Genomic DNA, 14,245 nt, shown 5'->3' with positions numbered 1-14,245 from the left:
CGAGGCTAGATGCTGTTCAAGAATTAATTGAAAGCGATACAGGACTAATGACAGATTTACAGGTATCTAATATCTTGACTATTACTTTATGTAAGCCAAAATATTCTTGATTATACATTACAATGATGTACAATAATTTAAAAACCTAGGACGTATTAAAGAAGTTATCAGATATAGATAAGATATTACTATTGTGCATCGAAACACCTAACCAGAATTTGAACAAGTATGGAGAGGCCCAATTGAATCAAACTCTACTTTTGAAAACAACAATGGAAATCGTTCCAAAGTTGATACAAGCTTTAAAAATTGTCGAAAGTGGAAGGCTACGAAAAATAAAAATGGTAAAACATGTCTCGAATTACTGAAATAACAAAGTACAATTTTTTTTTTTAATTTATCCGAAGTGTTTTCTATAGGACTTGAGCAATCCTCATTACGAAGAGATTGCTAATCAAATTCATAATGTCATACAAGACGATGCCCATTTAGAAAAAGGTGCTATGGGTAGTTTGCAACGTTGCTTTGCAGTAAAACCTGAAATAAATGGTCTTCTAGATGTAGCTAGAAGAACTTACTCAGAACTTATAGAAGACATCCAGAAGATTGTCGAACAACTAAGTGAAACATATGATCTTCCAATACGTCTAAATCAAAACGTTATGAAGGGTTTTCATATTGTCCTTCCAGTAGCCCCAAAGAACAGGAGACTGTTTAATGTTGAAGATTTACCTTCAATATTCATTCAGGTACCTAATTTTAATACAAGTTTGTGTGGCCTCTTCCCCCATGTAGAAGGATCAGAGCTTAATCCACCACGCTGCTCCAATGCGGGTTGGCGGATATATTCCTTACTATGAGTAACGATCGCTATCAGGTGTACATGATAACGACCGGGACCGACGGCTTAACGTGCTCTCCGAGGCACGGTGGGGAGACCCACAAGGACTGCACAAACACCCAGATCACGGCAAACACCTGTATGGCCAATACAAATGTTTGTCATGTGCGGGGATCGAACCCGCAACCGCTAGCGCAACAGGTAGGTACAATCTATGGCTGTAACCGTTGCGCCAACGCGGCGTCACGTTATAGTATATTGCTATTTTTTGTTAAAAAAAGTCAACCTACCTATTTTACATAGAAATATTTACCTTAGTAATAATTATCTAATATTTTTAATCAATTTAAAAGGTTGGAGGGCTTTAGTTCGTCCTTATGCAATTTTTGTATATTGAATATTATAGGTCATCTTCAACGGAGCTAGCGTAACAATGACCACAGAGGAGCTTGTCGTATTGGATCAACAAGCCAAGGAATCGCTTAACGAAATACAGAAAATGAGCAATATGTAATTTATGTCTCTAATCTCCTCTACATAAATTTTTTAATATTGATATTATCTTGTTTCGTAAAATTAAAAATTACATAATACATTGCAGAGTTATTTCAACTTTGCTAAAGGAATTACGTCCATTTATGTCCAGCCTTTACACACTATGTGAAAATGTTGCCGAATTGGATATTCTGCTGGCTTTAGCGCATGTATGAGCACTTTTAATTTTAGATTACTAAAATTGTTTGGCTTAAAATATTATTACTATACATATCAATCCTAGTTTCGATAACTAGGGATAGAATTTTGTATTAGATGCTTATATATAAAATTGGTATTTTGTCTGGCAACTTAAACTTCGACCAAAGTAAGTATTTGTGCTTCAAAATTAGTCTATACGTTTTCGAAATTTGGAATAATTCTTGCATAATAAAAAAATCTGATGAGTCAGACAAAGCCACCTTCGATGATTATAATGATTCTCAATTCCATAATCATTCAAATAATCAATCAATAAGGTAGTAAGTGTCGAAAGTGCTATGCTGCATGCTTTAAATGATAACATTAAAATTTTATTTTTGTTATCTTTTTTCCATAAAAAGTGCCAATTTAGTATTTAGGGGCTTAATATTACTTGAAAGTTTTTTGTTATTCATGTTTTTTTGCTGATATTGAAGCTATATTTAAACATTTAAATATTTTAATTGAATGATAGTCATACATAAATATAAAAATATTTTAATATGCTTAAATATGTGATTGTTAGTTTTTTAATTATTTTGAATTTAAAGGCAAGCACAATAGGTTCATACATACGGCCAGAATTTAACAACTACTTAGAAATACGGAATAGCGTGCATCCATTGCTAGACTACAACAGTCAAGTTATGCCGATTCCTAATGATATCGTAAGAACGAAAACACTAATTATGAGCTTTATAACATTTAAAAATTGTTTAGCTCTTAAAAACATTGATTATCATTTTCACAGTTTGCAAGTCCAGAGCAAAATTTTACATTAATAACTGGACCGAATATGGGAGGTAAAAGTATTTATATCAAACAGATCGCCATTATGCAAATTATGGCGCAAGTAAGTGAAGCATATTAAAAACTTATTTATTACTAAGCAGTTCTTGCTTTATTGAAAGTATATAAGTGGTCTAAATAGTTTAACCACAAATCTTTGATCGTACATTTCAAAGATTTCTGTTTTTTTCGAGTTCCATATTAATTTTTTTGTTGTTATTCTAAGAGTTACGATGTCTGTAATTTCTTATCTATCAAGACTAATACAGTACAAAAAATGTGTAGATTTTATCTAAAAAACAAAAAAAAAAAAAAAACAAAAAAAAAAAACTAAAAAAATTATGTTCAATATAAAGTCTTGGGATTACATTTTTTTTAAGTTAAGATTATCGATACTTATATTACCTATATTTTTGGGTTAAAAACATTCCATTAATAAAATTCTAAATAACAAAAACGAATATTTCATACAAATAATAAAATCGAATATTTCAAGTACAACAATAATGTTATCTACCTAATTGATGATGCATTATTATCTAAATTTAAAAAAAAAAAAAACAAAAGATAAAACGCGTTTTCAATTGCAAAGTATGGAATTAAAATTTGACACACTTTTTTAAAAAATGTGTATTGATTACCAAATTTGTTTTGTTGAACATCTAGCATTAATTCCTTTACATCTTAAGAGCCATTTCACAAAAATCGGTAACAATCCGCGAAATTGTAATATTTTGACGTCGTTAATCTCAGTGTTGGATGCAATAATGTAATTTATATTCTTGAAATATAATAGAGCAACCTTTGTTGTAGTCCATAGTCAGATCAGAATTTTGATTTATATTATGTGTATAAAATTATTAACCTTTTCATCAGCCTCCTCCCTGGGTAAACGGTCTCAATGTATACTTTGAAGTCCTACTTTTCAATAACCTCTACGTTGAAACCATTTTAAAAAAATATCATAATATGTGGAATATAATTTTGTTGTCCACTATCATAGATTTTTATTCCATTTGTATCTCTATTAAACGATAAAAAATATTTAAAGTTACGAATATTTTCCAAATAAGTACAATTTTAAAAGCGATATTTCTCTTAGAAAACTAAGAAATTTTAACGAACTATCTTCATCAAAGTAAACTTACATCATTAAGGAATACAAAAAAAATAATTAAAAGATGTAATTATTTTTAATACATTTTATATTAAATAATAAAAATATAGTATATATTGCCACGCATCAAGCCCGGTAAATCAGTCGAGCGCTAGCGCTCTTAGAGGTAAGGTCCACGCCAAATTCTGCGCAGCCGTCTCTTTCGCTCACACGCGCCAAGCGCCTGTTGTTATAGCGGATAAAACGCATTTGATACTTTCATAATAAAATATAAATAAAATAAACATATTACGAAAATGACTGTAAAATAATATAATGATAATTTCTGTAAACAAATGTATAATTTAATTTTCTTTTCTCACACTATCAATACAAATAGGCATTTCAATCTGTTTGTCTTGTTATTTGTTAATTAATATGTTTGTCGGTGTCGATGTCATTAAATGCTTTTTTATTCATATCGTAAATATCAGATTCATTCGTAAACTGAAAAAACTAAATCAATTTAAAAAAATTGTTTCATAAAATTGATTTTTTTAATTTTATTTTAAATTTATTGACTGTTGTTATATAACATACTTGAAATTTTTAACAAATTAATTATGTAAAAAACATTTTATACCATAGTTATAATTTTTATTATACATCAGAAAATGATCACGATGGTCTTTTGGTTGTCACACTATACGTACTAGCACAAAGATCGCGCGGCTCGTACGACTCGCGCGATGCGACCAAATTTACCTAAACTTGCAGAGCGTAAAATTGTGAAATGGCTCTTAATGGCTGGTAAATGAGACTGAGTTTAGGTCTTGATTTTGCTCTTTTTTTGTATATTTTGGCAATAAAGTGAATAAATAAACAAAAATGAGTATTTTTTAGATCACACGATTTAATTAAAACTTACGAAACGTAACTCTCTTTCTTTTTATCTTCACTAACTTATAACTCCATATCACCTTCGTTCACCTCGCCCGATCACACTTTTCGCAATGCTCTCGTAACACCAGCTTATTGTACGTAAAGAAGTTTTACTACAAAATTATTTTTACTTTAAGTTATATTAATATTCTTTTCTTTTAGCTTGGTTGTTTCTTACCAGCTACGAACGCTGTACTTAGATTGTGCGATCGCATATTTTCAAGAATCGGTTTCAACGACAGCGTTGAATTTAACGCTTCTACTTATGTAATAGAGGTATATCAACGCTATATCAATATTGTCATATGTACATAAATAAATACTGTTCTTAAATTTTATCTCGTTACCCGATTAATGTAATTTTTCATTTAAGATGAAGGAGACACAGCATATTTTAAAAGGACTTACTCCAACAAGCCTAGTCATTATAGACGAATTATGCAGGTCAGTCGATATTAATACGACTGCTAGCAATTTTGGTGGATATTTTATAATGTATCGAGCCTTTTTTAGAGGAACAAACATTGAGGAAGGAACTAGCATTGCTTGGGCTATCTGTGAAGAACTCTTAATGAGTCAGGCATTTAATTTCTTTACGACGCACTTTCTATATCTCACAAGACTGAGAGATTTATATTACAATGTTATTAAGTAAATTATTTTGAATATAGTCTTTTAGATAGTTCTTTCTTATTCTATTTTTGAAACGTTCTGTTCTATTATCTATGTTTAATACTTTCAACGCTTATAGTTGTCATACAGCAGTAGAAGAAGTGACAACAAATTCTCAACTTTCTGAAAAGAAACTAGTCTATAAACACAGGATTGAAAATGGTGTTACAAAAATTGAAAATTATGGTTTATCTCTAGCAGCTAGAACAAACTTACCAGTTGAAACTGTAAATTTGGCTACAGAACTTGCAGAACTAATTGGTAGAAATAACAAGGTGTTACACTGTCTTATATAATAAGTAGAAGAAGTAGATAGAAATGACATTACAAATTAAGAATTCTTTAAAAATTAGGAAATTAATTTAATTCTTTCGGCATTATTAGAAGTAGTAGCTACTACTATCTACCTAGTACGAGTATGTTTATTATGTGATACAAAATTTAAGTATAATATCTGCTTTATTTCAGTCACAAATATACACATCACCCATCAAAACTGATGATGAAATATTGTATGATTTGAATGCAAAAATCCGTCATGAATCTCGTAAAACCAATAATAATCCTGAATCATTAATAAAAGCAATAATACAAAAATTCAAAATTGATAATCCTCAAATATTAGCAAAAATATGTAGAGAAAAAAGCACTCCAAACAATAATCGATCAGATATTAGCTCTAACGGTAAAACTTCAAGTAACTTAACTACAGTTAATGACTCCAGCAATAATCAAAACAGATCGAGTAAAATAGTCGACCCACAAAATCTAGTTACCGTTCAAACTAAGGAAATTCAATCTAATGATTCGAATGAAGATAGTCTTGATACTAATGATACAAATACTTATACAGCAGTTAAATCGTCAACTGAATTACTTAATACGCTAATAAACATTAATAAAGATATACATAAAAATCGGACATCTAGTAACAATGATGCAGATAGTATAGAAATTAATATAAATAATGAGAATCTCAATAATGAAACTAACTCAAAACCAAATATGGATGTTAACTACAACGAAATAGAGATCGATGATAATTCTACAAATGATGACAATATACAAAATGAAAATGAATCTGATCTGGCAGAAGCGTTAACTCAAATAATAGAAGAACAATCTGAAGATATTGTTAATTCTGGTCAAGGCAGTGATATGTCGATTGATGAAGAGTTAATGAGGGAAACTGTTGAAGAAATAGCCGACGCTCTTAAAGAAACGACATACGATTTAACATTGAATACCATCGTCCTTACACCACCCTTAGAATTTAGGGATTGAACTGAAATCGCAAGAACTTTTCTTTTAAAAAATATTTTTTCTTTTACTTCCCTATATTCTGCAAATAAATTCAATTCTTTCTTTATATAATTTTATTATTAATCGCTAAGAGCTACAAATAAAAGAATGTGAAATAAGAAATAAACGTATTGCAAAAAACTTTGTCTTTTATTTTTCTTGGATTTTTATAATAAAAATATAAATAAATTTAGCTGACATAAGGGTACAGTAGGAAATATCCTGCACCAAATCTGGAGCACCCAGACTGGAGAAGTACCTCGACTTTATTGAAAATCACATCTAAATAATACTGCTTTCAAGAAGTGTTGTGTTCCTGTGGTGGGTAAGGTCACCAGAGCTCCTTGGATGGATTTGGGATTTCAGCAACGCGCTACGATACTTCTGGTGTTGCAGACGTCTATAAGCTACGGTAATCGCTTACCACCAGAGGAGCCGTACCTACGTTTGTTTGCCTACCTAGTTTTATAAAAAAAGTAACATTGCTTAGATTAAAAAGTCAATGATCTAAATCTTCTTTTGATTGCACAAATTCTATTCTTTATTCAAATAATAAATAGATATACTCGTACCTATGTAAAAAATAATAGAAATTAAATAAATGTGCATAGAATCGTAATCTATGCATTTGATCAAGCGATCTTCAGCAAAGTGTTGTGCATGAGCCCAGAGGTTCCTGAATTAGTACGACCAAAAAAAACGTAGCAACACGTGCAGGCTACAGCTAGCAATAAATAAATAAACGCCTCACACTCAACGGTAGTACTTGTGTCAGGGGTCCGAAAACACATAAAATGCACAGGCACAAACGCCCAGACCATTATAAACATCTATATGGCCATAGATATGTATGCCATATACGGGGATCGAACCCGCGACCGCCAGCGCAACAGCAATAAGCCAATAGAGATAGCCAAATAGGTAGGATAAGGTATTTTTTTAGTATGTTCCCTTTCCAAAAAAAAAAGATCATCTTAAATTTAAAATATATGTCTTTTAGTTAAGCTAAGGCATAAAATATTTCGTCACATAGGAATAATAAAACGTAATAGAGATTGGTCGGTGCGATTGATTTCAAAACATGTTAATTCATTATCAAAACAATAACTTATCTTAAAATATGTAGTAGATAAAAGACAAAAATGATACGTTTTTTTTTTATGAGTAGGTATTCGTACCTACAGTACAGTATAGACTATAGTAGATAATTATCTAACGAATATCTACGGTATTTACCTATATTACATTACATTTTTAGGCGTTAAACAATATATTTATTTATAGATTAGCACTCGAACAATATAAATATCCGATATCCACAATTTTATTTTTTACAAAACCAAATTACGTTTTTCTCGCTAGCCCTTGTCAAAATTCTCGATCATGCGCTCTGTGCTCTTTCTAGAGCGTTCTTTAAGAAATGACAAAATAGTTTCAATTTATACTACGGGTATCGTGCGGATATGCTTGTTTATTAAATATATATAAAAATAATATTTTGTAAATCAAATAATAAAAGTTAATATATGTGTAATATAAATAAATATAATATACATAAACAAATAATAAATGCCAGGTAGCCTACACCACCCCCCTCCAGAGACCGTCAAGGGCGATAAAAATCTGGAAAATGAACTCGACGTCCAGAACGAGTTGTATGCTGTTTCTGAACATCTGGTAAAGGTTCTGGTTCAGAATTTGTAGGATCAGACAGTATAAAGGCCGGCTTAATGCGGTCTATTGATACCGTGACCTCTTTACCTTTTAAAAGTATTTTGAAAACTTTGTCATCCCTTGACAAAACCTTATGGGGGCCTGAATATGCAGGATGAAGAGAACCACGCGATGCGTCTTCGCGAAGGAAAATGTGATCGGTGGTTGCTAGTTCCTTATAAACAAAGACTTTCGGGCTACCGTGACGAGAAGCGGGCGAAGGTTTCAATCGTAATGCGATCTGTTTAAGGCGAGCGGAGAAATCAGAGAGATCCGTTGTACCACCATCAGCAGGCTGGAAGAATTCGCCCGGTAATCTTAACGGCTCTCCGTAAACAAGCTCAGCAGAAGAGCTCTGAAGATCCTCTTTGAAGGCACTACGAATGCCTAGGAGAACCCATGGCAGAGATTCCGTCCACCTGTCATTAGCATGGCAAACGATGGCAGCTTTGAGTTGACGGTGGAATCTTTCCACCAAGCCATTGCACGCTGGATGATATGCAGTAGTGCGCTTATGCTCGAAACCAGCGGTCTTTGAGAGGCACTGAAATAACGCCGACTCAAATTGACGACCACGGTCGGTTATAATTCTAGATGGACAACCGAATCGAGCGATCCACGTTGACAGGAGTGCTTGGGCCACTGTTTCCGCAGTAATATCCGCGATCGGTACTGCTTCCGGCCACCGAGTAAATCGGTCTACCGCCGTTAGACAATACCGATAGCCTTGCGAAAGTGGTAAAGGGCCAATAATGTCAATGTGGATTTGGGTGAAACGGACTTTAGGCAAATTGTACGTACCGAGAGGTGAAGTAACGTGTCGATTGACCTTGGCTTTCTGACATGCTAGACACGCGCGAGCCCATTCACGGCAGTCTTTGCGTATGCCAGGCCAAACGAATCGTTCTGCAACGAGTTTTATTGTCGCACTAGCGCCAGGATGACTCAGCGAGTGAAGGCTCTCAAAGACTTGCTTGCGAAAAATCTTAGGTACATAGGGTCTAGAGGTCGGTGTACTGACGTCGCAATACAGCGGAACTCGACTTCCAGGTACCGTCAGTTTCTCTAAACGCAGAGACGAACCTGCTGTTAGAAGGGTTTGGAGCTCTGAGTCACACGATTGGGCTTGGGCTATATTCTCGATACTAACCGGTTTACCTAATTCTTCAATTCTCGACAAGGTATCGGCAACTACGTTACTCTTGCCAGATATGTGTCGGATATCGGATGTGAATTGAGCAATGAAATCGAGGTGTCTATACTGTCTAGGTGAACAGTTTTTCTTCCTTTCATGGAATGCAAAACTGATCGGCTTATGGTCAGTATAGATAACGAAATGTCGGGCCTCGAGCATAAATCTAAAATATTTAATGCCTTCATATATGGCGAGCAACTCCCTGTCGTATGGTGAATATTTCACCTGTGATGGGCTCAGCTTCCGCGAGAAGAAGGCTAGTGGCTGCCATGCCATTCTTGTACTGTTGCAGGGCTGCACCAATTGCCTTATCGGAGGCATCTGTCACCAAGGCAAGTTTAGCAGTACAGTCGGGGTGTGCTAATAAAGCTGCCTCTGCGAGGCTGTTCTTACATGCGATGAAGGCTTCAAGGGCCTCCCCAGTGAGATTTATAGGTTGTGACCCTTTGACAGAACCCGTCAGCAACGCATGTAGTGGAGCCTGGACTGCAGCTGCTTTAGGAAGAAATCTCCTGTAAAAATTGAGCATGCCCAAAAATGCCCTGAGCTGACGTACCGTAGTTGGAGTTGGAAACTCTTTGATCACCTGTACCTTGGATTCCAATGGTTTGGAGCCGTTCTCGGAGATTGAGTAACCTAAAAATTTTACCTCTGGCACACCGAAAACGCATTTTGCCGTATTCACTAGCAAGCCATATTCTCTGAGCTTGGTGAAAACTTGGCGGAGATGGTGTTCGTGCTCATCCTTGGAAAAGACTAAGATGTCATCCAGATAAACAAAGACAAAGTCTAGACCTCTAGTGACTTCATCTAGAAACCTCTGGAAGGTCTGACCCGCATTCCGGAGTCCGAAGGTCATAAAAGGGAATTCGTACAGACCGAATGGAGTAGTAATCGCGGTCTTCGGAATGTCTGCTGGATCGACAGGTATCTGATTGTATGCCTTCAGTAAGTCGATGGTGCTGAAAATTTTGCAGCCCACGAGATTGTGTGCAAAGTCGTGGATGTGTTTAATCGGATACCTGTCAGGTACAGTTCGGGCATTTAGCATACGATAGTCACCACAGGGACGCCAACTGTTGTCCTTTTTAGGCGCTAGGTGAAGAGGAGATGCCCAAGGACTCTGTGAAGGTCGAGCCGTCCCATTAGCAAGCATAGCCTCGAACTCCTGTTGAGCAATTTTTAGTTTATCGGGTGCTAATCTACGTGGAGTACAAGATACTGGAGGGCCTGGAGTGGTGCGAATATGGTGTACAGTATTATGTTTAATGTCGCGATATGTACCAGTTGGACGGGTGATTTCGGGAAATTCCTCAAGAATTTTGTGATACCGAGTCTCACCGGTCAAGATTTTGACAGAGGCTATATTAATACAACTAACGACTTTGGCTGTGGATGAAAGTGAAGTTATACTATCTAACAATCTTTTGTTACGACAATCAACAATGAGACCATAAAAATTCAAAAAATCTACGCCTATTATAGGTTTTGTTACATCGGCTACAACAAATCGCCAATTAAACAATCTTCGCAAGCCAAAGTCTAGATTAAAGTGTACAAAACCATATGTAGCTATAATAGAACCATTTGCAGCACACAGATTGTAGTTCGTTTTGGCACGACGATATTGAAGAAGGGACCGAGGGTAGACACTTCGATCGCTTCCTGTGTCGATCAAAAACTGCACCTTCGAAGCTCGATCCGTGAGAAATAGGCGACCAGTAGCAGAGGATGGGCAGTCAGCAGTCGCCATTATTGACCGCCCCTGGCGTTTCCCTCCTTGAAGTCGCAGGGATTTACGCATTTGCTGGCTTTCACTCCAAACTTCCAGTGGTACCAGCAGAGAGGGTACTTCCTGAAGTTCGACTGCGATCGTTTAGACCTGGATGCCGATCTGCGCTGAGATGATCTTGCGGATCTGGTATTGGATCTACTTCTTCTTTCTGATGTTAGTTGCTGGAACTGTCTCCGAAGTTCGGCGACTTCTTTAGTTAGTGCTTCAACGGCTGAGCTGGAACTGGCTTGGGGTTGGCTGGCAGACGCCACCACGGGTGACGGAGTAGCCAACTCGTGGACACGATCAGCTAAATCTGCCAAATCGTCGATACAGGTTGAATAATAAATGCCAGGTAGCCTACACATTATTTACATTTTTTGATTAAATACTCACTAAATCTGGGGCATTCTGAGCATTATGGGGCTTCATCCTTCATTATCCGCAAATCAGCTGGGGAGGAGCATGATAGTTTAAGCTCCGATTCATCTCCTACATGGAGAATGGCCTATCAATGGTATGCTACAGTCTGAATCAGTCATCATTTAAATATAATTCTAAATTCTGCAAAATTTTTAACTAAATTGGTAGCCGATTTAGTGCTTATAAACTCGTCGTTTTACGCTTATTAATTTATAATCGTACAAGGTTTCTTTTGACATAATATGTTTTGAAACTCAAAGATTTTCTTTATCGTGAAGTTCTAAGTTTCTCATTTTACCACGTGAATAGTAGGTATATCGATCTATATTCTCGTACTTTACATAGGTGTCTTGAAATTCCGCTGGTCATTTATATTAATTTTGATTTACCTACTTACTTAAAACGTAATAAGAGGTCACAGTGGCACTTTAACAAAAATCAAAGTGCCAATTTTGTTTCGTTACTGTTCGATATCTTAGTGCAACAGATAGTTATGTTGCGTAATTTGTCAAAAGTAATCATTTTAACAGATCCGTAACACGCGTTATTATTTATCTACTATATAGAAAATTTATGTATTTATCTCCTTTGATTAGTCCGTTGGCGTAGTTTATAGTGGCCCTACTTTTTGTTCCGCGGGTTACGAATTCGATTCCCGCCTACTAAATTTGTTTTAAAACTTCACGTTAAAGATATAGACCATAAGTTCCCAACGGGACAAAAATACGGGAATTAATAACAATCTGTTTGCAGAGCAAGTGCACCGGGGCACTGCAAACAAACAAAAGCATACCTACAAGTTGTTCACTTCAGCCTATCGCAGGTCACTGCTGGACATAGACCTCCAACTCATGTGTGTGTGTGTGTGTGTGTGTGTGTGTGTGTGTGTGTGTGTGTGTGTGTCAGGCCGAAGACGGGCAGAAGCGTCTTCGGTGAGACCAAGCCAGCTCTACGGTCACCAAACCTGCATGCCCAGCGTGGTGACTATGGGCAACAAACAAGGGTTCATACAAGTTGTTGCGTGCTCGAAATCAATTCTTTATGAGGCAGGGATAGCTTTTCTTTATATCTGTCTTATTGTTTTTGGGCACCAGTGATCAATTCTCGCAAGTGACTGATGATTATTTGACAAATATTTAAAGACGTTAATTTACAATTCCTCGGTGATGAGTTGAATTTCACGACTAGCACTAGATTTTTATTTCAGTACCTCCTCCCTTTTTTGAAATCGATTAAAAATATGAAGATAAAATGAATACGTATCGAATAATTTAAATATTTAATTTGTACGTATATTTGGAGGTGTAGAAAATATAACATTTTGTTATTATTTCTATCGTTTGAAATAGTAAAAAGATTGTTTATACTTATTTGTTTTAGGGCCTGTTTCACCAGCGCTATTTGACGGATGACAGTATTTGACAGTAAAAAGTTTTTGATTCATTATTCTTCTCTACCATCGAATTCAGCTAACTTTACGAGATATTTCTATTCGCATATATTAATCTTAAAATTGCATTGAAGAGTCCTACTGGCCTATTCTACCACCCGCTGTCAAAGTCTATTTGTATAGTCCTCTGTTCCACAATTGGTGGAACAGGCCCTTATAAAAAATTTGTACCCTTATTATTTAGGCTATAATGATGCAAGCTATCCTAATTTGACCAAGGACCAGTTCTATATGCTTGTTTGACTCAAAACTTCAGTGGAATTCCCATTTGTCATTCTTGAATGGTAGACTCACCTTCGCAGCATTCGCAGTTAAAAGTACGACGACTGACCGGCGTTGCTATACTGCATGTTTAATATATTTTAAATATTTCCATAATGTTCCAATATGTCTTATGGTCTGTTATTGTGGGGTAATACTATACTGATTGTGACTGTATTTATTTTGCAAAATATGTCTTATGGTCTGTTATTATGGGGTAATGCTATACTAATTGAGATTGTATTTATTTTACATAAAAGTTCTATTAGCGGCATTTACGATCTTGGAGCTCGAGTCTCCCTACGGGATGTTTTTCAAAAGGTAGACATATGAACAATTTGTAGTAAAACACAGTTTATATATTATTTTCAAAAGAGTAACTACGGAGTGTCTTGCCGATTCCTCTCTGCAGAATCTACATTCCGAATCGGTGGTAGCTTTACTTTCACGAAAATAATAATCAATTTAAAATTTTAATTTGTAAAATGACGATTCGAAAGTGCTTTTGGGGCCTATTTTAATAAAGTTGTTTTTGATTTTGATTGTTTGACTGCAGAATTTTGCTTAGATAAAACTTGTTTTTATTAGGATAGCTAAACGAAAAATATCGTAAACGTAACGAATAAACGTAACAAACATTACCTAGTAATAAAGTAATAAATGTTTTTGCAGGCAAATTGTTTTTAATTTAATCGAAAGCCAATGTTTATCATGTGGTCACATTTAAAATTCATCGAGATCTAATTACGACTTTTGGAGTGATCTTTGATAATGCGTATTTACTTGACTATTTTTCGTCTACCTACGTTGTATTACTTGTCGATGTAATTGAAGTCGGTTTTGTTTTCGTTTGCTGGCAAACACCATTATTAAAACAACATACGACGAATAATAATTTCTGTAAAAAAATCTTTTTGGCTGTAAACTTAGGGTTAGGTTAAATTTTTATTTTACGTAAAAAGTTTTTTATTTTTAAAGTAAACACTTTATTGTATATACCTATACAGTACCTAGATTTTTTATTTATCTATTTCTTCTAAAAATAAAAAATA

At 35.0% G+C, this 14,245-nt stretch overlaps 1 protein-coding gene across 1 annotated transcript; it reads left to right on the top strand.

The window, feature by feature from the left end:
• The first annotated feature begins 47 nt into the window (after positions 1 to 47).
• Positions 48 to 6,359, top strand: LOC123656564 (mutS protein homolog 4-like). Its single transcript, XM_045592234.1, has 12 exons — positions 48 to 62; positions 150 to 344; positions 420 to 749; positions 1,248 to 1,351; positions 1,443 to 1,545; positions 2,128 to 2,244; positions 2,328 to 2,429; positions 4,566 to 4,679; positions 4,777 to 4,847; positions 4,917 to 5,054; positions 5,155 to 5,350; positions 5,544 to 6,359. Exons 1-12 carry the CDS (start codon positions 48 to 50, stop codon positions 6,357 to 6,359), a joined length of 2,301 nt encoding a protein of 766 aa, XP_045448190.1.
• The last annotated feature ends 7,886 nt before the right edge of the window (positions 6,360 to 14,245 follow it).

This window comes from Melitaea cinxia, chromosome 9 (assembly GCF_905220565.1).
Source record: "Melitaea cinxia chromosome 9, ilMelCinx1.1, whole genome shotgun sequence".
In the NCBI taxonomy this organism is placed as follows: domain Eukaryota; kingdom Metazoa; phylum Arthropoda; class Insecta; order Lepidoptera; family Nymphalidae; genus Melitaea; species Melitaea cinxia.
Note: the sequence above shows the minus strand (reverse complement) of the source record. Positions and strands in the feature narration are given on the sequence as shown.

Bases quoted from the DNA above. Each gene is read 5' to 3' on its own strand.
- LOC123656564 (XM_045592234.1), top strand. The intron at 2,430-4,565 runs GTAAGTGAAGCA...CTTTTCTTTTAG, and splicing joins TTATGCAAATTATGGCGCAA to CTTGGTTGTTTCTTACCAGC. The intron at 4,680-4,776 runs GTATATCAACGC...TTTTCATTTAAG, and splicing joins CTTCTACTTATGTAATAGAG to ATGAAGGAGACACAGCATAT.